Source organism: Chaetodon trifascialis, chromosome 5, assembly GCF_039877785.1.
Source record: "Chaetodon trifascialis isolate fChaTrf1 chromosome 5, fChaTrf1.hap1, whole genome shotgun sequence".
Lineage (NCBI taxonomy): Eukaryota > Metazoa > Chordata > Actinopteri > Chaetodontiformes > Chaetodontidae > Chaetodon > Chaetodon trifascialis.
In genome coordinates, this window is record NC_092060.1 from 557505 (window position 1) to 585450 (window position 27946).

The 27946-nt window shown below is 40.0% G+C and overlaps 2 protein-coding genes and 1 pseudogene across 2 annotated transcripts in view; 1 reads left to right on the forward strand and 2 right to left on the reverse strand.

The window, feature by feature from the left end:
- The window catches only part of rnf103 (ring finger protein 103), a 452442-nt gene that overhangs the window by 88632 nt on the left and 335864 nt on the right, over positions 1–27946 (reverse strand). The window lies entirely within an intron of this gene.
- Positions 1–27946, reverse strand: part of LOC139331469 (fibroblast growth factor 4-like) — a 64016-nt gene that overhangs the window by 22121 nt on the left and 13949 nt on the right. The window contains exon 2 of the mRNA XM_070962939.1: positions 27784–27887. Coding sequence (XP_070819040.1) covers positions 27784–27887 — 104 coding nt within the window. The remainder of the gene's footprint in view (positions 1–27783; positions 27888–27946) is intronic.
- Positions 7525–10678, forward strand: LOC139331381 (uncharacterized; annotated as a pseudogene).

Here is a 27946-nt window from a genome sequence, read left to right on the forward strand (position 1 = left end):
GGTCGAACGGTGGTAACACTGTCGCCTGACAGCTAGAAGGTCCTGGGTTCGATTCCCACTGTGGGCACCGGAGGCGTGTCCTCCACCATGCCTTCGGTGCCTGCTGCTTGAGGAAAAAGGGGCCCTTCTGTGTGGAGTTTGCATGTTCTCCCGTGTTCACCTGGGGTATCCTCCTAGTGTTGTTTTTGCCGGCCTATTTTAATTTTAGTCTTAGCCTAGTCTCTGTGTCAAGCTGTCATTTTAGTTTGTATTAAATTTAGTCATGTTTATACTCTTTTTAGTCTAGTCAAGTTTCAGTCCACTAAAAGTCTGAGCATTTTAGTCTTATTTTAGTCAGAATTATCCATGACTATTTTTGTCTAGTTTTAGTCGATGGAAACTGATGACATTTTAGTCTAGTTTTAGTCAATGAAAATTGTATTTTAGTCTATTTTTAGTAATGCAATTGACTATATTGAATATTTGACACAGTCAATATTGTATAAGTACCTAGTAGTATAGACAAAAATAAAATTTTCTTTTAGCCAAACCCATTTCACAATTCAAACAAGGTTGTCTTATTACTATATTATTGTTACCTTAAAGACTCAAGAATATATCCATTCCAGACACGAAGACACTCTGATTTGAATTCACATTATTTATTTTACCAACCAAAGCTGGGTGGCGGTCATAGGTCCCGTTCTCTGTGTCAGTTGTCTGTCGTTAATGCTAACCTACTGCAGCTGCATCTTCCGCGAGTGGGAACAAATGCCGTGATGTCACCTGCAACTGCGCAGTGTGACCTGATGCGGCCCCTGAAGTGAGACACAGGAAACAGAAATACTGCAAAATAATAATAACAACGCGACTTAACAAGACAAAATAATGTTATAACATTTCGTCGTCTTGTTTTAGTCAACGAAAATGAGACGAAACGAGACATTTTAGCAGAGTTTTTATTCTGTTAACCAAATTAATACTCGTTTTTATTCGTCAACAATATTGCATATATATTTAGTTATAGTTATCGTCACATGACCAGCATTTATGTTGCGTCTCGTCTCGTTTTCGTTGATTTCGTTGAGGTTTGTTGATAACAATATTTAGTGATAATTTTTGTTGACGAAAGCAACACTATATCATCCACAAAAAACCCAAGAAGAACACCACCTGACTAATGGTGATGAGAAAGGAGAAAGGAACCCCGAACTCCGACAACAGTGTGACCGAGACCATTCAAGACATAGGTAGATTTTTAGCCAGTGTTCTTTATTTTCCCTCTTCTTCTTTCCTTCTTTGTGTTGTTGTAATCAGCTACTTTTACATATGCTTAATAACTCCCCCTGTTTTCAAGGCTCCCTCATCCAAGAAGTACAAGACCTTTTGGGACCTGATGAAGACCCAGCCCCTTCACATTGGAAGGATAGGAAAGCTTCCACTTTGGAAAAGTGGACTGTGTTAAGACCTTTAATGGTTAATCAGATGTTATTATCTGAGAGGCCTAAAGCCACCACTGTAGATCCAAAGTTGCAACTGTGACATGTAATGATTGTTTGCCAAGACCACTTCACTGTACAGCCTGTGATCTTGCCAGACACGACTCCATAGTGCTCCATAACAGATCATCCACAGTAGAGGGATTCCATAGGCAATTAAGGAAAATTCTCCTACCATGAAAGGGGTACTTCAAGTGTTCAAGATAGTATAGGCCTACTAAAATTGGTAAAAATGTCTCAAGTCCAAAAGGGAATGATGGGTTAAGTTTCCATATTCAAAGTTTTTCCTTGTGGAAAAAAAAAGTTTAAATCTAAGTATATTTGAAAGTTTAAATATATTTTAACAGTAATGTAAAATGCTTATTTTCCTTCCTTCCAAGAGTACTTTTTGCCAGTAATGCTCCCCTGCTGCGACGCCTCTACTGGGCAAATAACTGTTTCTGCGGGAAAGCAAGTGTTGCTGATTGGAATAAATGGTACAGATTTCTCCCTCATATTGTCTTTTAGATTACTCATGTATTACACACACACACACACACACCACACACACACACACACACACACACACACACACACACACACACACACACACACACACACACATCTATCTATCTATCTATCTATCTATCTATCTATCTATCTATCTATCTATCTATCTATCTATCTATCTATCTATCGAGAGAGAGAGAGAGAGAGAGAGAGAGAGAGAGGACGGTACAATCTGTCCCTTCCAACTGTCAGCTGCTCCTGTGGAAAGACTTGGGATGCAAGCATTGGTGATCTGGTTGAAAGTGGAATGTCACGGCAAGCTTTTGTTTGCATGCTTGAACAGCGCACTAAACTCTTTGGCCCAGTGAGTACATCATTGAGGCAATTGTCGACTCGACTACATCGAATGAGTTTAAGATGTATTTATATGCTGTCATGGTCTATTTTGTTTTCCTTTTCCTATCAGAGTGGTAAAATATGTGGAGACCCCATGCAGAAATCATTCCTGGAAATTTATGCAAAATTTCAGGTTGAGAGGCTGTCTCAGGTGCATCACTTTCAGTGCCCTGCATGCACATCCTCCATGTTGGCTGTTGCAGTGAATGGGAACCGCAAGCTTTACCGCTTTAAGAGCCAACCAGGGTGTGTAAAATTCTTGTCCACTTATATTTTAGAGTGCCATTGATGCAACCTTTGTAAGTTTAACCCCTATTTTGGTTCTTTTAGACCTAATGGATTTTTTGAAGGCGTGTTTCTGGCGAAGGATGCCGAGGTGACTTACTTTGTCGACTGCATCCATGGGGTCAACACGACATGTAAAGCTTATTTCCATTTCTCCTTGTTTTATAAATGATCATAGCATACTTTCCGCATATCTGTTATATTGTATTCACCCCATATAACATCATATTACCAGTAATTAAATCTTAATGTACAACACTTTGCTCTGTGTACATCTCTGTGTTTGTCCTCCTCTGTAATAGAATCCTGGGAAAGGGAGGTGTGGTACAGGCGAGTGGATGGCAGCACGCGAGTCCTCGAACAAGTCTGCAAGCAAAGTAGATGAGGAAGGTGTCGAGGTTGCTGTCTGCCGTCATGAGATTTTGCTGAAGATACTGAATATGTTCCGTGGAGAGATATTTGCATATCCCTTATATCTCCAGAAACAGCTTGCTTCACAGAATGTGCAGTTCTTTTGCTCTGATGTGGTATGCAAATACTGGCCATATTTGCAGAGTTTGTTGTGGGGATTTGTCCTGAATTACAGGACCTGTTGAACATGCGTCCCTTTCTCTCCATCATGCATGCTAAAGCACATTCCCGGATGTGTGAGGTAATGACTGCCAATGGCTTTTATTTCTCATTATTACTGTTGGTCCTCTTCCAACCCCCTGTCTTCCAAATGGTAACATACAAATTTGTTGTAGTTGCAATGGGGAGGACGAAATTAAGAGCAGGAACAACGATACGGGAGGAGGTTGAACAGGTGAAAAGCTTCCTCGAGCAGCCATATGTTCCAAGTACATGTCAAAAGCTGGTAAGTATTTTTTAGATGCATCTGACTAATTTAGTTTTTGGTTTCCTTGCCTAATATGCATTGTGTATTAAGTCCGCACAGACATCCTTACCATCCAGACCAGTGGCTGGAACAAGCCAAAGGCAGAAAATCTTGACCGGACCTGACTTTGGCCAAACGATTTATCAAGGTAAAGACCAGACCGATGTTTTTCATGATGCACAGACTTATTTCTTTCAAATTTGGCTCATCGATTTGTTACTCCAACATTGACTTTGACAGACTGTACAAAGGATTTCCGAGGCATTTGAGGACCTTAAGAAGCTGACTACAGAGTTGTCTATACAGGAAGACACAGTCCAGCAATGGGTGTTGGATGTTCAGCAGTGGACTGCAGTTGCTGTGAAAAACTTTGTCATTTTATGAACAATTCAGAGTCATTTTTCTCAGTTTTTGTGAAAGTTCGTTGAAAAAGACTTGGATTGTAAACTGATGTTGGTGTGAATTGATTTTATAAATCTCTCCTCACAAGGAACAACCAGTCAAACTGACCTGGAGAAAACCATTGAAAGATTGTACCTGAGCATCAAGCAGAGAAAATACCAGCTGTCATCAGGCTGGTGAGACAAAAAAAAAAAAAAAAAAAATGGCACCACTTTTTTTTAGTAGCCTAGACTTGCTTAAATGGCTGTTCATTAATCTGTAAATGCGTAAGCATACACTAAATAATTTTTTGTTTCACATTTTAGATTGCAACAAGCGGAGACATCAGCTACACTGTAAATAATTACCAGGATTTCACAATAGTCAACTGTAAAATTTCACTCTAAATTGCACTTTACAGGATTTAACTTTAATGTTCACAGTATGACACTGTAATTTAGAAGTTTACTATAAAAACAGTGCCATCACAGTAATCTACTGTATTATTTGTTGTTTTAATTATTACTGGGATTTCACAGCATTTTATTGTGCTATTTCACTGCAAAATACTGTATTAAGACTCTCCACGCGAACACAGCAAATAATATGAACCGCACTGAATTGTGGGACCTGCCGCATTTTTTTTTTCAAATATTATTAACTGTTGGTGCATGGACTTGATGCCACCCGCCCGGAGAACAAGAGAAGGTAATTTAGCCTCGTTTTCCACCTTTGCGGTCACTGTATATTGACATTTTAAACGAGTGTAATGTTCGTCGTATTAGTTACTTTTTATTCTCTGACGCTTTCATTTCTACGCAGTCAAACCGAGTGACACCCACGTCACAGAAGGCTGCGAGGGACAGCCACACGGAGGATTAACACGGTTAGTTGGTTTGATTAACTGTTTGTGTGAGCTAAAGGGACGTTTTGTGTCACTGTAGAGTGAATCTTTGCTCCACATTTTCATTTGAGGCTGTGGCCGCGGTAACGTTAGATAGTTGGTTTGATATGGTGCAAAACACCCACGCTATTGTTAGCTGACGTTTCTCTTTCTCTTAGGCTCAATATAACGCCAGTGCTTTTTTTTTTTTTTTTTTTTTTCTTTTCAAGCATTTTGGCTTGTAACCAGGGTGTTTGTCTTTTAGGCCTAAACAACTTTTTTTCCTTTTCTTTACAGCCATCAAATGATGGAATAAAAAGTTGATATTGTAACTAAATCATTGACCTGCTGCATATGCTCTAGTTTATAGTTTGATTTGCATCAGTTGTCCTGGTTTTTTGTAACTTAGTTAAAGAGATTTTGCTTCGGCAGGGGTCCATTTTCCTCTTCACATAACGAGTTGTTATTATTTATTATTTATTTATTTATTTATTATTTATGTTTATTCATTTTATTGTTTTGGTGAATAATGTTCCACTGTAAATTTAGTGGGTGCATTTATGTGTCTAATAACGTTAGTCACTTTAATAAGCACATAAAGCTGCACAGTAACACTCCCAATTATCACTATCAGTGTGGTGTGCCTGACTGCACACAGAAGTACCTCAAAGCCACTGTTCTACAAACGCACATATATACAGAGCACAAATCAGCAGTATTGCATTGCAAGCAAGTGGACACGGCCTTAAAGTGTGTGGCTCAGTCTTGTGCATTCAAGTGTGATACTGTAACCTCTCTTATAAAGCATTTGAAGACACACACAAAAGATGGATTGGAAATCAAATGTCCATTCAGAGACTGTGACTGCAGCTTCACAGTTTCATCCAGTTTTGACTTGCACATTTCCAGGAAGCATAGAAGTAGGCATGTAGATGATCTAATTGATTTGCTTCTACACAAGTCTGTTCCTACAGAGCCTTTGAGTGAGCCTGAACCGGGGCCCTCGTGTTCAGATGTTTCTGATGAACAACAACCAGAAGTTCCATTTGCTGTGGATGAAGCCCTATTCCTACACAACCTAACACTTCTCTACTTGAAATTACAGGCTAAGTTATTGTTACCAGTAAGTACTATTCAAACTATCATTGATGACTTTCAAAATGCCCATGAAATTGGCCTGTCACACATATTTAACATTCTTAGTGAAAAACTGAAGGTTCTTGGAATTCCACAACGAGACCACAATAAGCAACATTATTGACGAAATTAACAGAGAGGATCTACTGAAGATCTATAACAAAGGAGTTCTGAGCACAGATTTTAAGAGGAAGAATGCTTTTAAAAAGAGTTTCCACTATGTTGAGCCTGTGCCTGTATTCTTGGGAAATGAAATGGTAAAATGGTAAGGAACGTTTTGCTCAATATGTACCTGTACAGGAGACATTGGCTGCCTTGTTCAAAAATCCACAGTTAATGTCTATCAGGATGTTAGGGATGGAGAGGTAGTTAAAAGTAATCTTCTGTTGAAAACTGAGCCATCCTCAGTCGGTGTGATACTGTACCAAGATGCATTTGAAGTGATCAATCCGCTTGGCGTGGGGAAAAAAAACACAAAGTGTTTGCTGTATACTCAACTCTGACTGACATTTTGCCTCACAACAGATCCAGTTTAAATCAAATGCAACTCGTCCTCCTATGTAGGGAGAAGGACTTTAAATACTTTGGGATGCACAAAGTTTTGGAACCACTTATCAAGGACCTTAAAGTCCTGGAGGAGAGAGGTATTGTGACAAGTGACAACACTACCTTTTTTAGTGTTGTAAAAGGTACATTGATTGCCATTTCAGGAGATAACTTGGGATTCCATTCTGTTGGTGGCTTTTTAGAAAATTTCAGCCAGGAAATAAACCTAGTTATTATTTGTCATGACTGTGTGCACTTTGGGACAGAGAAACACACCTATGTAAAGTTGAGAGACATGGGAATCTACTCTGAGTTAGGCAAAGCCCAAGAGCATTATTTTTGCATCAAGCATGATGATTTGCTTGACTACTATCCTCTTCCAGCTTACAAAGTGTTTGACCTGTCACTAATTGCTCCTCACCATTCTTTTTCAGAGGCAGTATAAACAGGCAGGTGACAAAAGCAGACAGGACACCTCAATACTGGAGCAGGCTGTTGAGGTAAAAAATAACTTTAAGTTGTGAGAAAAAATGGTGTATGGTGTATAATTTGATGAGGCATTTGGTGGAGTATCAAACTACATTATTCTGTTATATTCATAACTTACCACAAAGTTGCTATTTAATATGACTTGTACCTCAACATTTTTGGAATGCATTTAGCCGCCATCCAAATAGAAATATAAAGTATATTTTGTTGAGCTGTAGTTCAAAGTGTCTGTCTTACAATTGGAGCCAAAGCCAGTGTGACACACAGTGTGTTTACGGTCTAAAAGTTATGGGAGTGGAACAAATGTATGGTTTAATTTCTATTTTCATAGTACAGTTGGAACTCGTTAAATTGGCATATTTATTTTTAATTTATTGAGATGACTCTTACCCTTGATTAATGAACAGAGGTATTGCAACTGGAAACAAACTAAGATGGGAATTGTTCGTCTTAGTAGTGGCACTCTTAGGACCCCCACTGTTATAATAAATAAAGCTCCATTAATTGAAGACTGTACATTGCTGTAATTAATTTGTCCGTCACTCTCTCCTGTCTTAAAGAACATGAATAGTGAAGACATAGAGAAAGCAATCTCAACACATCTACCTGGCCTGTCTGCTCAAACTCTTACATCCCTGCTGGAGGTGTTGGAAGAGCTTGGTGTTGAGAGTAGAGCAGACCTTGTTTTACTTCAAGAGAACCGGGTAGATGCCTTCGACCAATCCAGTTCCGTAAGCTGCTAAATGGCCTTAAGTATGAAGGTAAATACACATTTAGACACTGCTCTATGAAAGTTGACCAAATTCACTACCAATTTCAAATAACAGTTTAAAGCTTTTGAAAATGTCCTATTTTCATTAGAGCATGAGTGGGTCATGATGAATATTTGGCCTATGATATCAGTAAAATAGCAAAAATTGCAGAATGTAACTATTTTAATAATTGACACTTTTTTTCAGCAATATATTTATCTCATGTCTCCCATTTACTTATTGATATTTTCTTGTCCTCTCACTTCTAGCACTCCCACTAGTCGAAATCGAATATGCTGCTGTCCCCTCCTCACCTCTCATAAGTACTCCTGATCCCCCATCCTCGAGTTTGGCAAGAAGTTCAAGTTCAAGCCCCTCTTTGCCTTCATCTCCACTGGCTGGCAGGCCATGGTATATAGACTTTCAGGTCAGATGGGACAGGATGCCAGCAGCAATTCGAAAAGCATTATCAAATCAAGCAAGACCATCACCAGGGGACAGGAAAGACATGGTGAGGGCAGTTGTTGACCAGATGTTTGAGCATGATCTCAACCCAACAAGAGCAATATGTCACAGCATCGCCCAGAGCATTGTACGGGAATACCCTAAATGTTTTGCTGATGTCGGGAAGAAAGGTGATATTGTTGGAGATGGCAGTCACTCTCTTCTCCAACAAATTAAAGCAAGAGTGGAATACAAAAACAGAAAAAACACCCTTGCGCGGCATCGCCGAGAAAAACAACCGCGCACTGCAGTGGTAGAGGGGGGCAGACTGATGGCAAGAGGCCCTGTGGATCAGTACAGCTGTGTGAGGTGGAGTCCCACAGAACTCCCATCTGGAGAAACTACGGAGAGTTTGAATGAAATCAAAAACCAACTGTCTAACATCTACTCGGAGAAAGGAATGGGCGGGGAAGAGACAGCAGAAGCTCTGATGGAGAAGACATATGTTATCCAATGCCAATACCTTAACAGTGTCCCTGCACCAGCGGTTGCAGACATTCAGAAGGAGTGGCCTTTTCTGTTTTCGCAGAAAGGCCTTTACACCCACTTCGGCCTACTGACAGATGTCTCCATCCTTGTTAAAATGCACGAGACCATGAACAACAAAGGCAGTACCATCATTCGGTTCTGCCAGGAACTCAGCTGTCATCCCAAAATTGAAGAAATCCTGGCTGATTACAAGCCAGAGACATCAGACAAGGCTGTGTGTGTCCTTCTACTCCTGATGGCATACTTCAAAGAGCCCAAAACCTCCATCATGCTTGAGACTGATGTAAGTTGTTAAAACAATAATAATGTAGTCATTGCATAAGTAAGCACAAATTTTGCTACAACAGATGTATGATACGGTGATCTTATTTTACAGCCATGTGCCACTGCCACTGATGTACAAAGGACACAGGAGCTGCCAAGCACCCCCTGCTTGATTGTACAAGGTACTGTTATTTTGATTTTAACTTTATATTTGTAGGAAAAATGTGAAAACTGTGAATATTTTATAAATGGTTATAAATTCATTACATATGTTTACTTACTGTAACTGGCTGACTGATGTTTTGAAATTTTTTTTGCTAAATTTTGTATCTTATCTCCATCTCTTCTGATTCTGATCTTTTCTGATCATTTTTCTTTGAGCATTGAATGTTGCTAATCATCTCAATGACACATTCAGCATTCCACATCTTTATGACAGCACACATCTGCTTATTTCAGTTGACCTGATGAAGCCAAGGGCATGGATGTTGTCGATTGAGGTGGTGATGGGACCACACAGCAACATCGTGAGCGGGTTGGCTGCGCTTTTTGCCAGCTTCTACAATCTGAATCTATCCCTTTAAAACATGCCTGAATTGTAGTGGTTGTACTGTTGTACAGTTTTGCTGTTGCACATTTTAAATCGTTAATTTTTAAAGCTGCTTGTAAAGGGTGTCCCTTTTGTCATGACCCCTCAATTCCATTTGCAGCCATTTTGATTTTATGTTATGTTTCCTGTGAGTGGTTTGACTGTTTACATTTTTAGTAGTGCTGTCAGGCGATTAAAAAAATTAATCTAATTAATTACAGGATTTGTAATTAATTAATCTAATTAATCGCATTTTAATCTCATATCTGCTAAAGGACCCCAAATAAAGAATTTGAATTCTAGGACATTACAATTCACTGACATTCACATTACAGCTGGTGAATTCTTTTCTTCACTGTAGTTCTCGACGGTAGCTGGAAATTAGAGTCAGATGACGCTATCTGAAACGCCTTTTAGGCCCTCGTCTTCCACGATTGAAATCGGCCTGCAATCAGCAGCAACCCACTTTGCGATTGAGTTTGTCAGTTTTTCTGTCGTGGCTTTGCTCATTCGTTTTCCTAACTCAGCAAGTGTGGGTTGGCGGAGTGAGCTCACGGTAGCACTAGCGGCACTAGCAGCAACTACATGTTTAGCGTTTAAATGATCATTCAGGCTGGAGCTGCTACGGTGATAGGAAAATTCTTTTTTACACAAGGTACAAATCACTGCGTTCTTGTTAATAGTCCCGTCTTTGTTTTTTTATAAATAAACTTGCCGTTCAAAGGTCCAAGTAGGCTTGCCTCGCTCTCCGGTGTCGCATCCACGTCTGTTGTCACCCTGCTTTTGACAAGTAGGATGCAGCCTACGGGTCACTCAAAGGGCCAAATTTAAAATGCTTGCGCATTGACTTGCCACTCATGATTAATTGCGTTAATTTTTATAGCGCGTTAATTTGCAGCGTAATTAATTAATCTAATTAACGCGTTAAACTGACAGCCCTAATTTTTAGTGTTACACATTTTTGCTGTTGCACATTTTATATATTTTATGAAGGTGCTTGTATGCTTACAATTTGTTCTGAATATGTTGGCAGCATGTTTGCCCAGGAAACTGCCTATGAAATTTCCTGTTAAATGTAATATTGCACTTTGCACTTATCGTAAGCTTGATTAAAAAGTGAAAACAAATCATCATTTTGTTCCGTTTTCTTTTTTGAGCATAAAGCAAGAGGGTGCAGTAAAATTACAATTAACAACTGGATTTTACAATATATTATACTGTTAATTAACTGTAAATTTAAATTACTGGTTAATAATTGCATTACTTTAAATTGCATTACTGTAAATTTAAATTACTGGTTAATAATTGCATTACTTTTACAGTAATTCAACGTAAATATTTTCACAGCAATTTACTGTATTTATTTCACATTAGTTTACAGTAAGTCCACAGCTAATTACTGCTATATCACGGTAATTCCTTGGGCATGGCAACCATGAATTTACTGTAAAGTGTTGTTTTATTGTAAATTACTGTGGAATAATTACAGTAAAGTACTGTGAATTAATTACGGTAAATTGTTGTGGAAATATTTACAGCTAATTGCTGTGAAAGTAATGCAATTATTAACCAATAATTTACTGTAATTTTACAGTGAAATTTCTTACAGTGTAAGGAAAAAGATTGCTGCAGAAAAGAGAGCCTTGGCTGAGGAAAACTATTCCTGGCCTTGGGAATGTAAGTACATAAGGCAGAGATACAACTGTCTTCATATCCTGTTTGCTTACTTAAATTCCAACAAAAGTGATCCCAGAACACACATGAAGTTTCAAGTGCCTGGCCAGCACTTCATGATGTGCTGGCCAGGCACAGGAGTACGTTCAGTGAGAGACTCATCCCACCAAAACTCAAGACTGAACGCCACAGGAAATCATTCCTGCCTGTGGCCATCAACCCGTACAACTCCTCCCTCTGAATGGCCCTTGGACTTTTCACTGCCTGATATTATACTGATACATGTTTCCAAATTCAATTTTGCACCTCCGTCTGTATATATTTTTTCTCAGTATTTATATTTTGTTTTAGATTCTGTTGTACATTTGTTATATATATTCTCAGTATTTATATTTTGTTTTTAATATTTGCTTTATATATATATATATATATATCTTATATATCTTTTCTTTCCTTTCTAATTTCATTCCTGTATGGAGCACCTGCGATAAAAACAATTTCCCCTCTGGGATCAATAAAGGAATGCTGATTCTGATTCTGAAGGATTTAGATAAAGCAATCAGCCACCTTTTGTCTGTTGGTGTTGCAAAATTTGGGATATTGCTCTTATTGGATGACACAAGCCAGGGAGACAAAGAACATCTTTTTTTTCTATTGATTAGTGAATGAACTTATTTTAGGTGGAGTTGTAGATACATGCCTCACTGGCCTATTGTAATAAAATTATTGTCCCTCTGAAGAAGTAGGATAGCGTCAGGGAAGAGGAGATTGACAGTGTATTTAAAACCCCACATTCCTATCTAAGTACACATGTTGAAAGACACTGGAGAAAAATTTACACAACTTTCTAGAAATCTAAGATAACTGATAAAACTTAATGTGATGAATTGCAGGTCATGGCGACATGGTAAAGAAAAAAAAGGTTTATGACAAGGCATTACGTTTAAACCTGGTCAGCAGACCAGACTGAAAGAAGAGGAGGTCATTGTGGTTCGTGAAGTCAAGCAGCACTGGGGACTTGGTGAGAGTGGTTGGAATGATGGAAGAGCTTTCCTCCCAGCTCTCTGAAGGGATCACCCAGCAAAGTAAGTAAAATATTTTTGGCAATTTACATGGATGTCCAGAGCTTGTAGCATTAATTTGTTTTCCTTTAATGTCATTGTCAGGCAGCACTGAGGCATTGACGGAGAGAGGACGTGAGGGGCTACTCTGTATGCTGAGGAAGAGATTATTTGCAGTTAAAGCAAGCATTGTCTCTGGATGACTCCTCCACTGATGATGAGGAAAACTTGGACAGCAGCGCCTCCTCTGATGAAGAACTTTGGCCTCCCCCAAAAGCAGTCACCCCAGCACCCAAAGATGCACCGCGACGCCCCATTGGCACAGCGGACCTGACTTTGTGCCACGCCTGCGCCGCGCTGGCAGCGGAGTCAAAAATAGAGCCCAGGAAGTTGAAATTTTAGCATGTTGTTCTGCCCTCCCTAAGGATTACATTTGTGGTGGTTTCACCCACCTAAGTTCTTTCTGCAGCCCGTAGAGGACGTGGCAATATCCGACTAAGACAATCAATTAAGCATCATCACTTGGTCAAATTTGCTCCAAATAAGATGAGATTTCTGGGACGTATTCATACCTCTGCCAGAAACTTATATTTAAAATTTGGAAGCGTCATAAGGAAGCATCATAACTTGGTCAAATTTGCTCCAAATAAGATGAGATTTCTGGGACGTATTCATACCTCTGCAAGAAACTAATATTTAAAATTTGGAAGCCCCACCTCCTTCCTGAAGATACTTACTGTTTGGGAGGGGCTTATGAAATGATTCCACCAGATTATGATTTTAAAATTTTCAGAGGCCTCACAGTTCAAGTTTCAGGTCTGTATCTACTATAGAGGCCAAATGAGAGCAAAAGAGCAAAGGAGTGAAAAGGGCCAACAGGCTTCATGTCGCAGCTAGGCCTCAAACGGTTAAGTGAGCTCTTTGGAGGTCCTTTAAAGGAGTATCTGATGCCAATCTTGTTCCAAGACTAACAGCATGAACAAGAAAAATGACCCTTTGTCTTTTGGAACATTTTCACACATTTAGGACCCACTTTTCACCTGTTTTTATAGCAGGTGTCAATGAACAGGGCACGGCCTCATTGGCCTGCTATTTCAGCCCATCAAGTGAATGAAACTACATGTGCAAGGTTTGAAGTTTGAAGGTGTTTGAAATTTACACCTCAGATTGTTTTTATGTGACAGGGTCTGATGTTATCCACAACTGGTAGAAATTTGGGGATTGTAGGTCAAACTAAAGTGTATGAGGAAGGGCACCAAAGTTGTGTGTGTGTGTGTGTGTGTGTGTGTGTGTGTGTGTGTGTGTGTGTGTGTGTGTGTGTGTGTGTGTGTGTGTGTGTGTGTGTGTGTGTGTGACCAGGTATTTATCACGTTGTGGGGACAAAAATCTGTTTACACAGTCATATTGTGGGGACTGACCTCCCTTATGGGGACAAAATGCAGGTCCCCTTAATGTAAATCATTAAATTTTAGGGTGCAGACTGAGGATAGGGTTACGGGTTAGGTAAGGTTAGATTAGGTACAGGGTTAGGAACAGGCAAATAGTGGTTATGGTTAGGTTGTTAGGGTTAGGGTAAGGCTCCAGGAAATTAAAAAGTCTATGTAATGTCCCCACAAGTGATATAAACACAACATGTGTGTGTGTGTGTGTGCGTGCGTGCGCGCTTGCATGTTTGTGTGCATGCGCGTTACTGGGTGGGGGAGGGGAGGTGATGAGGGGGCCAGGTGGTGGCCTTCTCAGACTCCCGGAGGCAGAGAGTTCAGCTGAGGGAGTATCCCCGTTGCGCAACACTGCACGCACAGGACAAACTTAAAGGTAAGAAATTAGCACACATGAGGTAATGACAAACAATATATGAACTTCCAAATCAACACGGATGTTATTATGTATATTGCCGCTCTGTTTGCCATCATTCGTTCCCCTAAAACTTTCGTTTCCGTGTTTCTTACTGTAAATCCTGGGGTTCTGATAGTATCTTAGTCGTGACTATAATAATTAGAGATGGTGTACTTATCGTCAAGAATAAATCTACTCCACCTTAGTCACTGATATAACCTGTACATGGTTGCTTACATTCCAGCTAGCTGTGGGTTGCAAACTGGACCTGACTAATTTCCCAGACATCCCTCTTGAAAATACTTCATTTGCAGTAACTTTTTTTTGGCTGTAAATCAATTTGAAGTTTTTGTATATCTTCATGTTTTGTAGAGCTCAGAAACATAGTGTAATAGACAGGCCTACAGGATAGTGGAGGAATTACCACGGTCAAGTGATGATGCTAGTAGCAATGAGGAGGAATGGCAACCAGAACAGGAGGGACTAGCAAATGCTAGCAGTGGTGACAGTGGAGCTGAAGGCACTGAGTCTGGTAAGGATGCTGAAGGAGACGAGGCTGAGGGAGATGAGGCTGAGGGAGCTGAGGATGCAAAGGATTCGGAAGAAGATGAGGCTGAGGATGCAAAGGATGCTGAGAGAGATGAGGCTGCTAAAGCATCGATTCATAAGAAGGCCAATTAAAAAAATATTAGGGCTGTCAGTTTAACGCGTTAATTAGATTAATTAATTACGCTGCAAATTAACGCGCTATAAAAATTAACGCAATTAATCATGAGTGGCAAGTCAATGCGCAAGCATTTTAAATTTGGCCCTTTGAGTGACCCGTAGGCTGCAGCGGCAGGTCGCATCCTACCTGCGCCACTAGTCAAAAGCAGGGTGACAACAGACATGGATGCGACACCGGAGAGCGAGGCAAGCCTACCTGGACCTTTGAACGGCAAGTTTATTTATAAAAAGAACAAAGACGGGACTATTAACAAGAACGCAGTGATTTGTACCTTGTGTAAAAAAGAATTTTCCTATCACCGTAGCAGCTCCAGCCTGAATGATCATTTAAACGCTAAACATGTAGTTGCTGCTAGTGCCGCTAGTGCTACCGTGAGCTCACTCCGCCAACCCACACTTGCTGAGTTAGGAAAACGAGTGAGCAAAGCCACAACAGAAAAACTGACAAACTCAGTCGCAAAGATTATGACTGGAGATACCCTTTTAAAAGAAATGCCTGTTGGCATCTTGCTATTGATGTTGCCTTATTTAGAGGCATGTTATACTATTATTCATTTTGAATTGCTGTATTGAGTCAGTTTTAGTATTCATTTTGATTGAGAGTCTGCTTATGTGCCTATTTGAGACTTAGCCTTATTTTATTTCTGATTTTTATTTATTTTATTTAACTGTATTTTTATTGCATTTTTGAATAATGCACCTGGCCTAATTGGTTTGCTGATGTGCTTGACCTTTTTTCTTTTGAATTTCATTTATGAAGCACACTTCACTTCTTCTTCACTTCTTAAATGTGAACGATTGTCTGTGAACGGGGCTCATTCTGGCTGAGATCCTGAGGGAGCTCTGTCAGTCTGAGTCCAGCGCTGCATTGCTTTACCTGTGACCTACAATAAATACTTTGACTGTGAACTGAAGACTTCTCCGGACCGTTCTTGAGCTTCCAATAAAGAACCGAGCTTCAAAGCTAAAAAATTGGTGCCGTGACCCGGATTGGCTGACTCCGAGGCCGTGTCCTATTGATGACCACTGGAGCCGATCAGAGGAGGATTTTTTTTTTTCAGACAATTCTAGGCGCCTAAATCAAAGGTATGCAGAAACCTCTTTTCTATCAGAAACTTCTGCACATTGGACATACCAAATTAAAATTGTCTGACTAAATGCCATCCACTGATCGCTAAAAACGAAATAATTTGATGCTTAAAGAAAAAACTTGTTTATTGAATGAATGGTCACATGTAAAGTATAAACACAGATTATTTAGAAAGTTGGAACTCCGTCATTAGGGCATGGTAGCGACAAAGGTCAGCTCCGTCATTAGGACGTGGTAGCGACAAATGTTCAGCTCCGGCCCAGAGAGGCACGTGGTAGCGACAGAAGACAATTCCGGCCCAGGGAGGCGCGTGGAGCTGCAAGAGAAAAGCTTTGGCCCTGAGTGGGGTGCTGAAGCCAAACAAGGGAATAACCTCCGGACTATAGGCAGACTATAGATGCGTGTAGCTGGCCTCGGTCTATAGGCTGACTATAACCGTGTGCTGGGCATAAGTATACTTAAAAAAAAAAAAAAAAAGAGAAAGATAGAAACACGAGAATTCTCCTGTTGAGTTGTGAGCTGTAGAGTTAAACTGTTCATAAGGACACAGGGATAAGTTTGTTATTTTTCATGTAAATGTGGGGTGGTTTCCTACTTGATTGATATTTTACTGTGTGAGTGACAGCGTATTGAGAAGTACAGACTGATCAAGAATTCCTGCACTGACACAGATCTCAAGTAGTCCTGACAAGGGGGGCATTGGAATAGGTTAAAGGGGATTTTCAGTTAAGATGTTACAGAGATTGGTGAATTAAAAGGAGTGAACAGACTGGGAAAACCCCCAGCGATCAAGCACACATAGTACTTGACTTTGTGTAGAAGCTCCTTGATCGGGTCCTCACTCGGGCATTACGCCATTCTCCTTCTCTGATAACACGTGGAAAAACTGTAGAATATGACACAATCAGTTGTTGACAAGCGGAAGGAATGTAAACCCGGCTCATTGGGGTCGGTGTTGTTTGCAACCTTGACCAGATGGCAGAAAAAAGTCCTGCCTGAGGAAAAAGATAACGGCAGGGATAGATTTGTGAATTGGGTGAAGGAAATGCAGATGAGAGGTATGTTTGGAGACTGTGAAAACGCTCCGCCAAAGCCGAGTGAGCGAAGTGTTTTCCTGAATCTGGCTACAGGGAGTAGAGAACAGGCCAGAGCTTTAGTGCAAGATGCAGGAGGAACAGAGGCAAAGCAGAGATAGAAGAAAAAAGAGACATTTTTGACAGATTGCCTTTGTTTCATGGGAGAGTTTAAATACTCCATTCTGTCCTCTGCACAACCAAAGAATCGAGTGCTATCTGCGACCTTGACTCCAGACACACAGTGCACAGAAGCAAAAGATGATTCACTCGTGTCTAAACAGTCAATGCCTTACACTGAGGCACGGGTAATGTTGGATGCTCTTCAGCACCAGATGCCTCTAGTCGAGCAGACGAACTCTGCAACACCATCTGCGACACAAACCGCATCCTCAGTCAGCTCTGATACCTTCTCAATTCAAAACGCAATGATGCCTCTGCTGCTCGTTATCAAAAATGGCCTGTTACAAACCGCCCCGTATCCAGGCAATGAAGAATCACAAAAACATGCAGAGAGATATTTGAATGAAACTGTGCGCAAGAACTTTGTCCCTGATTTTTCTGGTCTGGTAGCACCTTTAAGGGCACTGATCACACAAACTGGGTGTACAAACTACAACTCTCCTTTACAGTGGATGGCTGAGGCTGATTAGGCCTTTCTAAATGTCAATGCCGCATTATCTAATGCTTGCTCTCTGCACTCTCTGAACTACTCAGAGCCTTTCCATTTGGATGTTGATGAAAAGAATGGCTTTCAAAAGGGGGAGAGTAGGAGTGCAACAGACAGAAAAGTTTTGATGTATTACAGTTCCAAATTGGACAATGTGGAAAGAGGACATCCTACATGTGTCAGACATGTAGCAGTAATAGGGAAAGCAGTACAAAATGTCTCACATCACCATGAGCAACCAGAATGTAGTGCACATTAAACACAGCGTAAAAGCATTTCTTGACTCTAACGCGTTCACACTATCAGCGCACAGAATTTTAGGCCTACAACAGTTGCTTCAACAAGCCTCACATTCATTTCATTAGTGAAGGCACTAACATGGCTCTACAGATGGACACTGTACAAGATCATGATTGTGCGGCAGAAACGAACAAAGAAATGCGGCTGCACTCCTCTCTACACAAAGAACCGATTGAAAATGCCCAAATGATATTGTTCTGCGACGGTCATAGTCAACATACTCCGATGGGAACGTTAATAATGTCATATGCTGTTGTAGAAGAAACGCCAACCGGTTTACAGACAAAACAAGCGCAAATCATTCCACAACCAGCATCAGTTCAGAAGGCGGAATTAATTGCGATCACTGAAGCATGCAAATTGGCAAAAGGCAAGACTGTGAACATCTATACTGATTTGCCTTATGCGGTTCAAGCTGTGCATGTGGACATGTGTCATTGGAGGAGGAAAGGGTTTATGACCTCAGCCAGCACCCCTGTTAACCATCTGCATCAGTTACTTGACCTTTATTATGCCCTGCTTGAACCAGAACAGGTTGCTGTAATCAAGTGCAGAGGACATCAAAAAAGAAATGGCAAAATTGTAAGAGGCAACAATGCTGCAGTTATGGCAGCAAAAGAGATAGCAGGGTACAACATGTGTAAATAAATGTCTCAGAAGGCTCCTGATGACAAGCCACACAGAGATCTATGTGTGCAAAACAGAACTCCAACAAGCTGCCGCTCCATCTGAAAAACAGACATGGTGAGAAAAAGGAGCCACAAAAGATTCTCTAGGGCTCTGGAGAAATCATGAAGGAAAATTAGTAGCTCCGACGGGACTACTAAATATGTTGTGTCAAGAAGCACACAGCAGAGGTCACTGTGCTAGTTCAAAGGTGACAGCTCTCATTTCACAGCATTGGTGGCATCCCCATCTTAAAGACATAGCCACGTATTTTGTGCAGTCTTGTGAGATATGCAATCAGTCCAATCCAAAGATCTCACTCAAAGCTGGGTTAGGCAGCTACCCAGTTCCTGATGCCCCATGGAAAGAAATAATAATTTATTTTACTGACATGGGGGCAAACCACAGAACTGAAGGTAAAAGATATCTTCTAGTCTGTGTAGATCCATTTTCTAGATGGGTAGAGGCCTCATCTACTAACAATGATGATTGACATGCTGAAATCGAAAAGCTATGGTTAACTTAGATCAACCTCAGCGGCTCACGCCTTCTAAAAGACTCCACTCTGGAGATTTGGATTTGGAACCCGACTTACCACATTAACTTAACTTAACTTAACTTAACTTAACTTAACCACATTAGTAGTCACAACGATATTGCCCATCCTGTGGTGGGACAATCAGCAGCTTGAAGCTTTATCTGTCCACAAGCGAAACAATGATTCCACACGTCCCCTCTGCAACTCTTATACACCCCCACTCTGCACCAAAACCTACAGTCAAAGACGCATAAAGGGGGACACATATAGAACCAACATTGAATTCAGACTACCGCATCAGAAGTTGTCTCCTGGCATTCTGCGACCTCTCAATCTACATTCATTCCACACAGACAGAAACGTAGTGTATTTGATTTATACCACAACACTCCCACCTACATAGATGCAATAGGCGCCCTCGACCTCTGTTGTCCAGCCCATCACTGCCATCCACTCCTCCACTGCCAATGCCACTGCCATGCACCCCTCGACCTCTGTTGTCCAGCCTGTCACTGCCGCCCACACCTTGACCACCTCTGTCATCCTGCCCTCAACTTCCTCAGTCATCCAGCCTCCGCTGCAATCCTCCCCTCCTGCCGTCAAACCTTCCACCAAAAAGGACCAAGGTATGTTGTAGTGACATCTTTAAATAGTGTCTGTATCCAATTAGCAGTGTAGTTATTTTCTGTGGGAATGCCAACTTATGACATTATAATATTGTGGTAAAAGATTCTGTTGCTATACAGGTTGCGATGACAAAATGTTCTGACATATAAGGGAATATCATGTCAAAATGACACAGTTTTGGTTTGATATCACACTGCACATACCATCAGCTTCAATGGAATGATCACCTATTAGATTATTTGACATCAGACTTTTTAATAATAATAGCGGTAGTAATATTATAATAACAGCTCTTTACAGACAGTTTTCCTTTTTTCTCAACAGGTTTACCTCCAAAGAAGAAAACAAAGAAGAGCAACAAGGAAGATTCACCTTGAGGTTATTTGGTCATCCTTTATTTACACTCCCCCATTTCAAATAGGACAGTATACATATTTAATGGTTCTTCTACATTTGCAATATGACATCAATCAATCAATCAATCAATCAATCAATCAATCAATCAATCAATCAATCAATCAATCAATCAAGCTTTATTTATACATTACCTTTCATAGAGATCACATGCAGGTCAATGTGCATAACAGTGATATAAAAACGAGAATATAAAACATTGGCAACACACAGTGATAACAAAGATGGACTTCGAAAAAGAGACTAGCAAACCCAAGCAGTTAAAAATAAATGTTATAAGAACATTAAGACTTGAAATAAAAATAATTCCAAGCATCAAAAGTTATAAATAATTAAAAACAAAGATCACTTAAGATAGTGATGAAATGAGTAGTTCAATAAAATATTGAGTTATTATCACACACTGTAAAAAATATAAAAAAAACCCTACATCAAAATGTTGATTGATTAATTGATGTTTAGTTTTCATTTAAAAGTACGGATATTCTCAATCCCATGCACACTTTTTCTCTGTTTCAGAGCATAATGGCTAAATGAAGTACCACCACCAATTTTCTGTTCTGATTGATGAAGTTAAAAGAGAGAAGCTTAGGGGCTGTTCTGGTTTGTAAACTAAATGTATCTCTGAGAGGAAGTCTGGTGCAAGACTGTGCAGTGCCTTAAAAACTAATATAATAATTGCAAAATCAGTAAGATAAATCACAGGCAGCCAGTGTAAAGATTTTCAATTTGTGTAATGTGTGCCTTTCTAGTCTTCAAGTCTATGTTGGCACCAGTATTTGTGCATTTTTAAACTGTAGTTTATTGTATTCTTTGGAAGACCAAAAACGAGAACATTACAATAATCCAACATTCTTACGATAAAATGTGCATTAATCTCTCTGTGTTGCGCAATGTTGAGCAAAAACTGTTGTCTTGAATGATAATTTTCTTTCTGTGCATCCCTTGCAGTTCTATAAAAAAGTTTAAAAAATGTAAGTGTACACTTTTTGCTCTTTCAGAATGCAGCCATATGGTCGGGGGAAAGGACCAGTATTACCCAGTGAAGCGAGTCGTAAAGACCAAAATGCAGAAGGTTCTCTTTTGTCATTATTTGAAGTAGAAATGTAATGTAAATATATACCTTTACTACGGATGTATTTAGTTTATTTTAATGCACCACAGTTCTAAAGTCCTCTGACAGTGTGATTGTTATGGTAGTAAATATTTTTTAAATATTTCTCAGAGGAACCAAATGGAGTTGGTGGAGTGGGAGCCCTGCATGTACCGGAAGTTGTAAGGTATTTTTTGTTTAATGCTTTTGTGGTATTTATTTATAACTTATTTTAAATTGCAAGCATAAACAGAGAGTACATATAAATACCTCAGTCAAACTATTACCATATGAAGGTAATTTACAGTAAACATAGTGAGTATGAGGTACAAACTGAAGTCAACTGCGGCTCATTGTCCTCTACCGTCTTGAATCTTCTTTACATTTATTGCAGTGGAAAGACATGGCCTCTACAGTGGGTGGCAATCGAGAACACCAAGACTGATAACACCTAGACATCTTCACTCACTCACCTACACGCACGGACACACACACACACAAACACAAACACACACACACACACACACACACACACACACACACACACACACACACACACATACATATTAATTCAATTCAATTCAATTTTATTTGTATAGCGCCAAATCACAACAGAAGTTGTCTCAGGACACTTTCCATATAGAGCTGGTACAGACCAAGCTCTTTTATCTACAAAGAAACCAACAATTAAAGATACCAACAATATTAAAATTGTAAATTACAATTGTAAATAGTTTACCGTAATTGTGTGGGCTGCTGTCCTTTTCCTTTTTTTATATATTTAATTTATTTATTACCCATTATCACTGTTGGTGGTGGTGGTGTCTTGTTGTTGTTGTTGTTTTGTAATGTCCATATTTCATAATGTTAATACAATAAAAACATTTGAAAAGGTATTTTCTAGATGTTGTTGTAATGCAATACATGCATGCATATGGACAGATATATAGATTGATTTATTGATTGAATGATTTATTTACTCCAGAGGGGGAACAAAACTGTTGTAGCAGTATGAATACACACATCTGAATAAAATAAATAAATAAATAAAATTCATGAAAAGAAACTATAAAGCTACCAGTATAATATATAAAGATAAATTAAGTGGAAATGGATTTGTTGTATGAGATCATAGTTGGTGGTCTAATCAAACCTGCTTTAAAAGATGGTAATAATTTGTTAGATTTATCTTATTAAATAAAATGATATAAATCACATAATAACAGTAAAGTGTAAATTACAAAGATTGAAACATCCTATAGTTTGTATTTTGGCTAAATAGCTTTGAGCTGTTTCATTAATTTTTACAAGATTCAGTTATGTTTAGAAAATCAAAAAAAAAAAAGTCATTCTTTAATGCACAGAAGCGTCTGTAACTACCAGCGTAGCAACAACAAAAAACTTATTTTTCGTACAATTTCGTAGAGAGACCTGAAAGAATGTACGTCAAAACGAAAAAACTACGGATCATATACATAAACCGAATTGATAGTATGAAAATAAAGTGTACATTTGTCGCTCGAAAAGTTATCAAAACAAAGCTAAAGCCAAAAGCTATCTTAAAATATAGCAATTTCCGCCGAAAATAGAAGGGATGTCCGCCATGTTTTTTGTTCACGCCAGGGAGAAACTCGGCAGTCATGTGACTGCCGAGTTTTAGGTCAGACACATGTGGAATAATGTTCCAACCAGCCAACAGGCCAGAGACAAGGAACATGAACACCTGAGGGATGCCCTCAAAACCTGTGGTAATCCCAGCTGGTCTTTTGTGAAAAGTTCAGCCGCTTCCAGAAAGAAAAGGGTGACAGGGGAAGAAAAGAGAGACAGACGGCATAACATTGTCATTCCATATGTGTCTGGTGTATCAGAGAAACTCAGGCGAATCTTTAACAAACACAACATCCCGGTACATTTCAAACCTGGGAACACTCTCAGACAAAGGCTGGTGCACCCCAAAGACCGGACACCTCTTACTTAGAAGAACAATCTGGTGTAGTCCAGTGCAGTGAGGAATGCACAGACTTATATAGCAGATGCATGGCACAACACAGAAGGGTTTTTTTTTTTATTTAAAAAAAAAAAAAAAAAAAAGTTGGAATTTCCCCTTGTGGGACTAATAAAGGTATATTGAATTGAATAACTCTTCAGGTCTAGACTCAGCTGTTTACCTGCACCTCAAGGAGGAAGCGCACTCCTTTGAGGATAAAAATGTACATATTCTGGACAGAGAAGACAGATGGTTTGAAAGAGGAGTGAGAGAAGCCATCTATGTCAAAGTTGAAAAACTGTCTCTGAACAGAGGGGGAGGTCTGAGACACCACCTATCTCCCACATACAAAGCTGACCTTTCATCTCTTCCAAAGAGATTCAAAAATTTAGCCTCTAAAAATAAAAAACAAAGCCATTCACACATGGCTCAAGGAGCCTCCCAATGACAAGAATGGGACACTAACGAGGCAAACGACTGTCACTGACACCTGGGTTGCACCCTACCCCGCCATAATGGGGGATCGTTTGCCTCACAATAGAGTGATACCATCCTTGGTTTTGGGGGTTGGCCTCACTCAGAGGATAAATACTTGAACCTAACACCATTTCATTAGACTAGAGCTGTCCTATCTAGTCTGGTGCGCATGAACTGATGAACTGAAGCCTGCTCGGATGAGAGGCGAAACGTCTTCCAAGACAAACTGACAAAGTCCAGTTGCGAATGATTAAATGCCCTGAAGCTTACAGTGACCTAGATGAATGAGAATATTCACAGGCAACACACCAGTACAGATTCAAACTGAAAAAATGATTTTTTTTAATGCAAATTATGCCCAATAGGTCTGAAAAACAAACACAAATGTCAGCCACATTAGCAAATAATTTGAAATGACACATCAAGATAAGGCATCTGACCAGGCTTGGGAAATATCTGAGAGTGAATGATGATCACAAGAAAATCATGAGCAAAGATAAGACCATGACCCAACAGCTGCAAAGTTCCTCCAACCAAATCAAACTCAGAGCATTTTATAAAGAATTCATTCATTTTAATTCTATTGTATTTATATAGTGCCACATCACAACAGAAGTTGTCTCCAAACAGTTTTCATATAGAGCTGGTACAGACCATATGGCGAGGAAAAACTTCCTTTTAACAGGGACAAACCTCAGGCAGAACCAGGCTCTGGTTGGACAGCTATCTGTGATCGGTTGAAGTAGAAGTTGACTTGGACTAAACTACATTGTAGGAAATCTGCAGCCCTTGCAGCTAGCTGAACTTAGTTAAAGATTTGAATTATGAACCACGAACATGAACTACTAACTTAATCTATGTGAACTAAAATTTGAGCCAGCTCTTGTAAAGCATGAACTTGTGCAACACTGCTAATAGTATCCTATTACCCCACTAGAAAACAGTGCTCCCAGAATGAAGGGTTACTTAAAGTCTTAAGCCTTCAAAAGTGGAATGGGAGCCTGAACCTTCAGCTATCAAGCACCTCTCCAGTGGAACCAGCTCCCAATTTTGGGTTCCACATTTAAGAGGAGGTTTAAAACTTTGCTCTTTGATAAAGGCAATAGTTAGGGCTGGCTCCGGTGGGCCCTGAACCATGTCCTTAGTTATGCTGCTATTCCAATGATGCTCCATTCTCCTCTTCAGCATCTCCATCTGTAACTATCCTTATCCGGTTGATGAATGTTCCTAAATCTATATCTTCTCTCTCCTGTAGTTTTGTGCTTTTTTTTCTCACTCCTCTCTCTTCCAGTCTTCCAGATATTGCTGCCTCAGGAGCTGTAGAATATGAATTTGTGATCACATCCCACTGTCTTCATGTTCCTGCTCAACACCCACTGCTAAAATTATCATCATTATTCTTATTCATATTGTTATTATTACAATCCTGTAGTCAGGAATGAGTACAAAGTAGTCATCCTTACACCTGTGGTGATGAAATCCTTTAAAGATGGGTGTCGAGTCCGCTGAAAGACTCACAGGTGACTTGCTGGACAGCATGCAATTTGCCTACCAGGCAAATAAGTTGGTGGAGGACGCAGTCAACATGAGACTGAACTACATCCTGCAGCACCTGAAACATGCCAGGGACATATGCAACAATCCTGATTACATTACAGGATTACAGCTTGGCATTCAACACGGTCATGCCGGAAATCCTCCACTCAGAACTCACCCAGCTCACTCTACCAGCCTCCACCTGTCAGTGGATAACAAACTTCCTGACAGACAGGCAGGTGAGGCTGGAGAAAATCACATCCAGCACCTGGACTAGAACCCCTCAAGGATGCTGTTCTCCCTTTACACCAACAACTGCTGCTCAGGAATTGTCTGTTCAACACAATAGGCATCAGCCTGATCCAAGATGGTGACTCTGCATACAGGCACAATGTTGAACAGCTGGTCCTCTGATGCAGTCGGAACAATTTGGAGTTCAGGACCTCCAGGTTGTGGATAGTGGACTTCAGGAGAAGCCCCTCAACACTACACCCCATCAACATCCTCAACAACATTGTTTCCACTGTGGGATCCAGTATTTCCCAGGACCTATAGTGAACTTCAAACATAGCCTCAATCATCAAAAAGGTGCAACAGAGGATGCATTTCCTGTGTCAGCTCAGGAAATTCAACCTGCGTCAACAGCTGCTGATTCAGTTAATCTGTTCTATGGACACACATTGCCTGGTTTGGGTCTGCCACAGAGTAGGACAAGAACAGACTGCAACTAACTATAAGAACGGCTGAGAAAATCACTGGTGCCAACCTGCCCTCCATTCAGCACTTACACACTTCCAGACTGAGGAAATTGGCAGAAAGCATGACTGCAGAACCCTCACATCCTGAACACAACCTGCTCCAACTTCTCTCCTACAAAACACTGAGTGTGAAAAAAAAACAAAACAAAAAACAACAACAGGAAAAACGGTTTCTTCCCACAAGCTGTCACTCTGATGAACAGTTAGCTGGTCATTCAGTGTCACTAACCCTCTAGCACCAAAACGTTCACTGACTGGCCATTTGTAATCCATTAATTCACAGTTTTTAACGTGCATTTACCACTCAAGGTCAACACAAATGGTAATTTCATTGTTTCTGTGATGGCTGTGGTTTTGGCCACTGTGTGTTTCCTCTGCTTCACTGCCTACGACTGATACTGCGTTTCTTTGTTACGCCCACAGCAGGTTGGAGCGGGAGATAGAGGTGGGCTGATCTACTAGGGAGCATGCTCCAGAGTCGCACCTGCACCTCATCAGATAATCAACCCGGCTTCTTAAGCTGCCTCATGCTTCACTCCTGTGCCGGACTATTCTTTCAGCTTCTCTAGTGCGTGGCTTGCCCGGTGTCTGCTCGTCTCTCGATCTTGCTCCTCCTGCGTGCATTGAGACTTTTTCATAGTCGCCTTTGGTTTACATTTTGTAGTTTGCCTCCCAGTTCTTTTCTGGTGAGTTCTGAGTTTGTTTTGCTACTTTGTGTTTATTCCGTTTTTTCCCCCTCTGTGGTGATTCTTAGTTCGTTTTTGCTAGTGAGCATTTTTCCCTGTCTAAGGAGATTTTTGTTGCACTTTGTTTAATAAATTTTTAGTATTTTTGTGTCTGCATTTTGGGTCCTGGCCTTCCTTGTCTCTGACCGTAACAGTTTCATTGAAATTGTTTATTGTCTCACCATTCTCTGTATATATTGTTTTATATTTGCACAATTTAATTTCTTGATTTGACTTGACTTTACATGTAACATATCAAGGACAAAAAACTGTGTAAATGTGATAAGCAAACATAAAGTGGATGGCAATGCAACATCAGATATGCAACACAATTTGCACAAATTGTATATATAAATAAATAAATAAATCACACAAAATCTTTTTTCACAAGATACAGACTTTTTGAGGCACATGCACAAATGTGGTTACAATATTGCAAATGTTCACAAAATAGGCATCCTCATAACTAAAAACTGTAGCAAAATGGGATAATCAGCATTCCTCTTTGAAGTCTTTTGGGTCATGTTTGAAGAACTTTATATGAAACTGGTTTGTACATAAATTAAAATGGTGGGAAATGTGATCATAGTTAGCTGATCCAGGGAACAAGGATGAAGAACAATGCTGACAGTAATTCCACTTTATTCTAGAAACTATTATCATTTGTGGCATTTTTTAGGACTACATCAATTCAATACCATTTTAGTCACAACTATCTGTATCTCAACTGTATCTCATATTGTAATTGATGTGACACAGCAGCATTTGCATCGTAATGTATTTTAAGAACACAAAATGAAACATTTGCCTGAAAAGGTTTGAAGGAGGCTGTGATGCACAGGATTAATGATTCCTGGTGATCAAGTATTGTATTTCTCACCATGTCCCCAGAATACCAGGTTATAACCATCCAGTCTGACGTATGTGAGGTGTGTGAGATTATTTTGTTTTTTGTAGTTTGATCAGTTCTTACCGAACCGTAGAGTTTCCCTTTGTCACTCATGGCAATGAAGAGACCACTTCTCACCCCAAACAGAGTCACCACTCCTCTCTCCACTGGGGAAATTTCGAGAAGGCCTGGAATGAAACATGAAAATATTCAGCAGTTAACAGAATACATCAAAAAGATAAAGTTA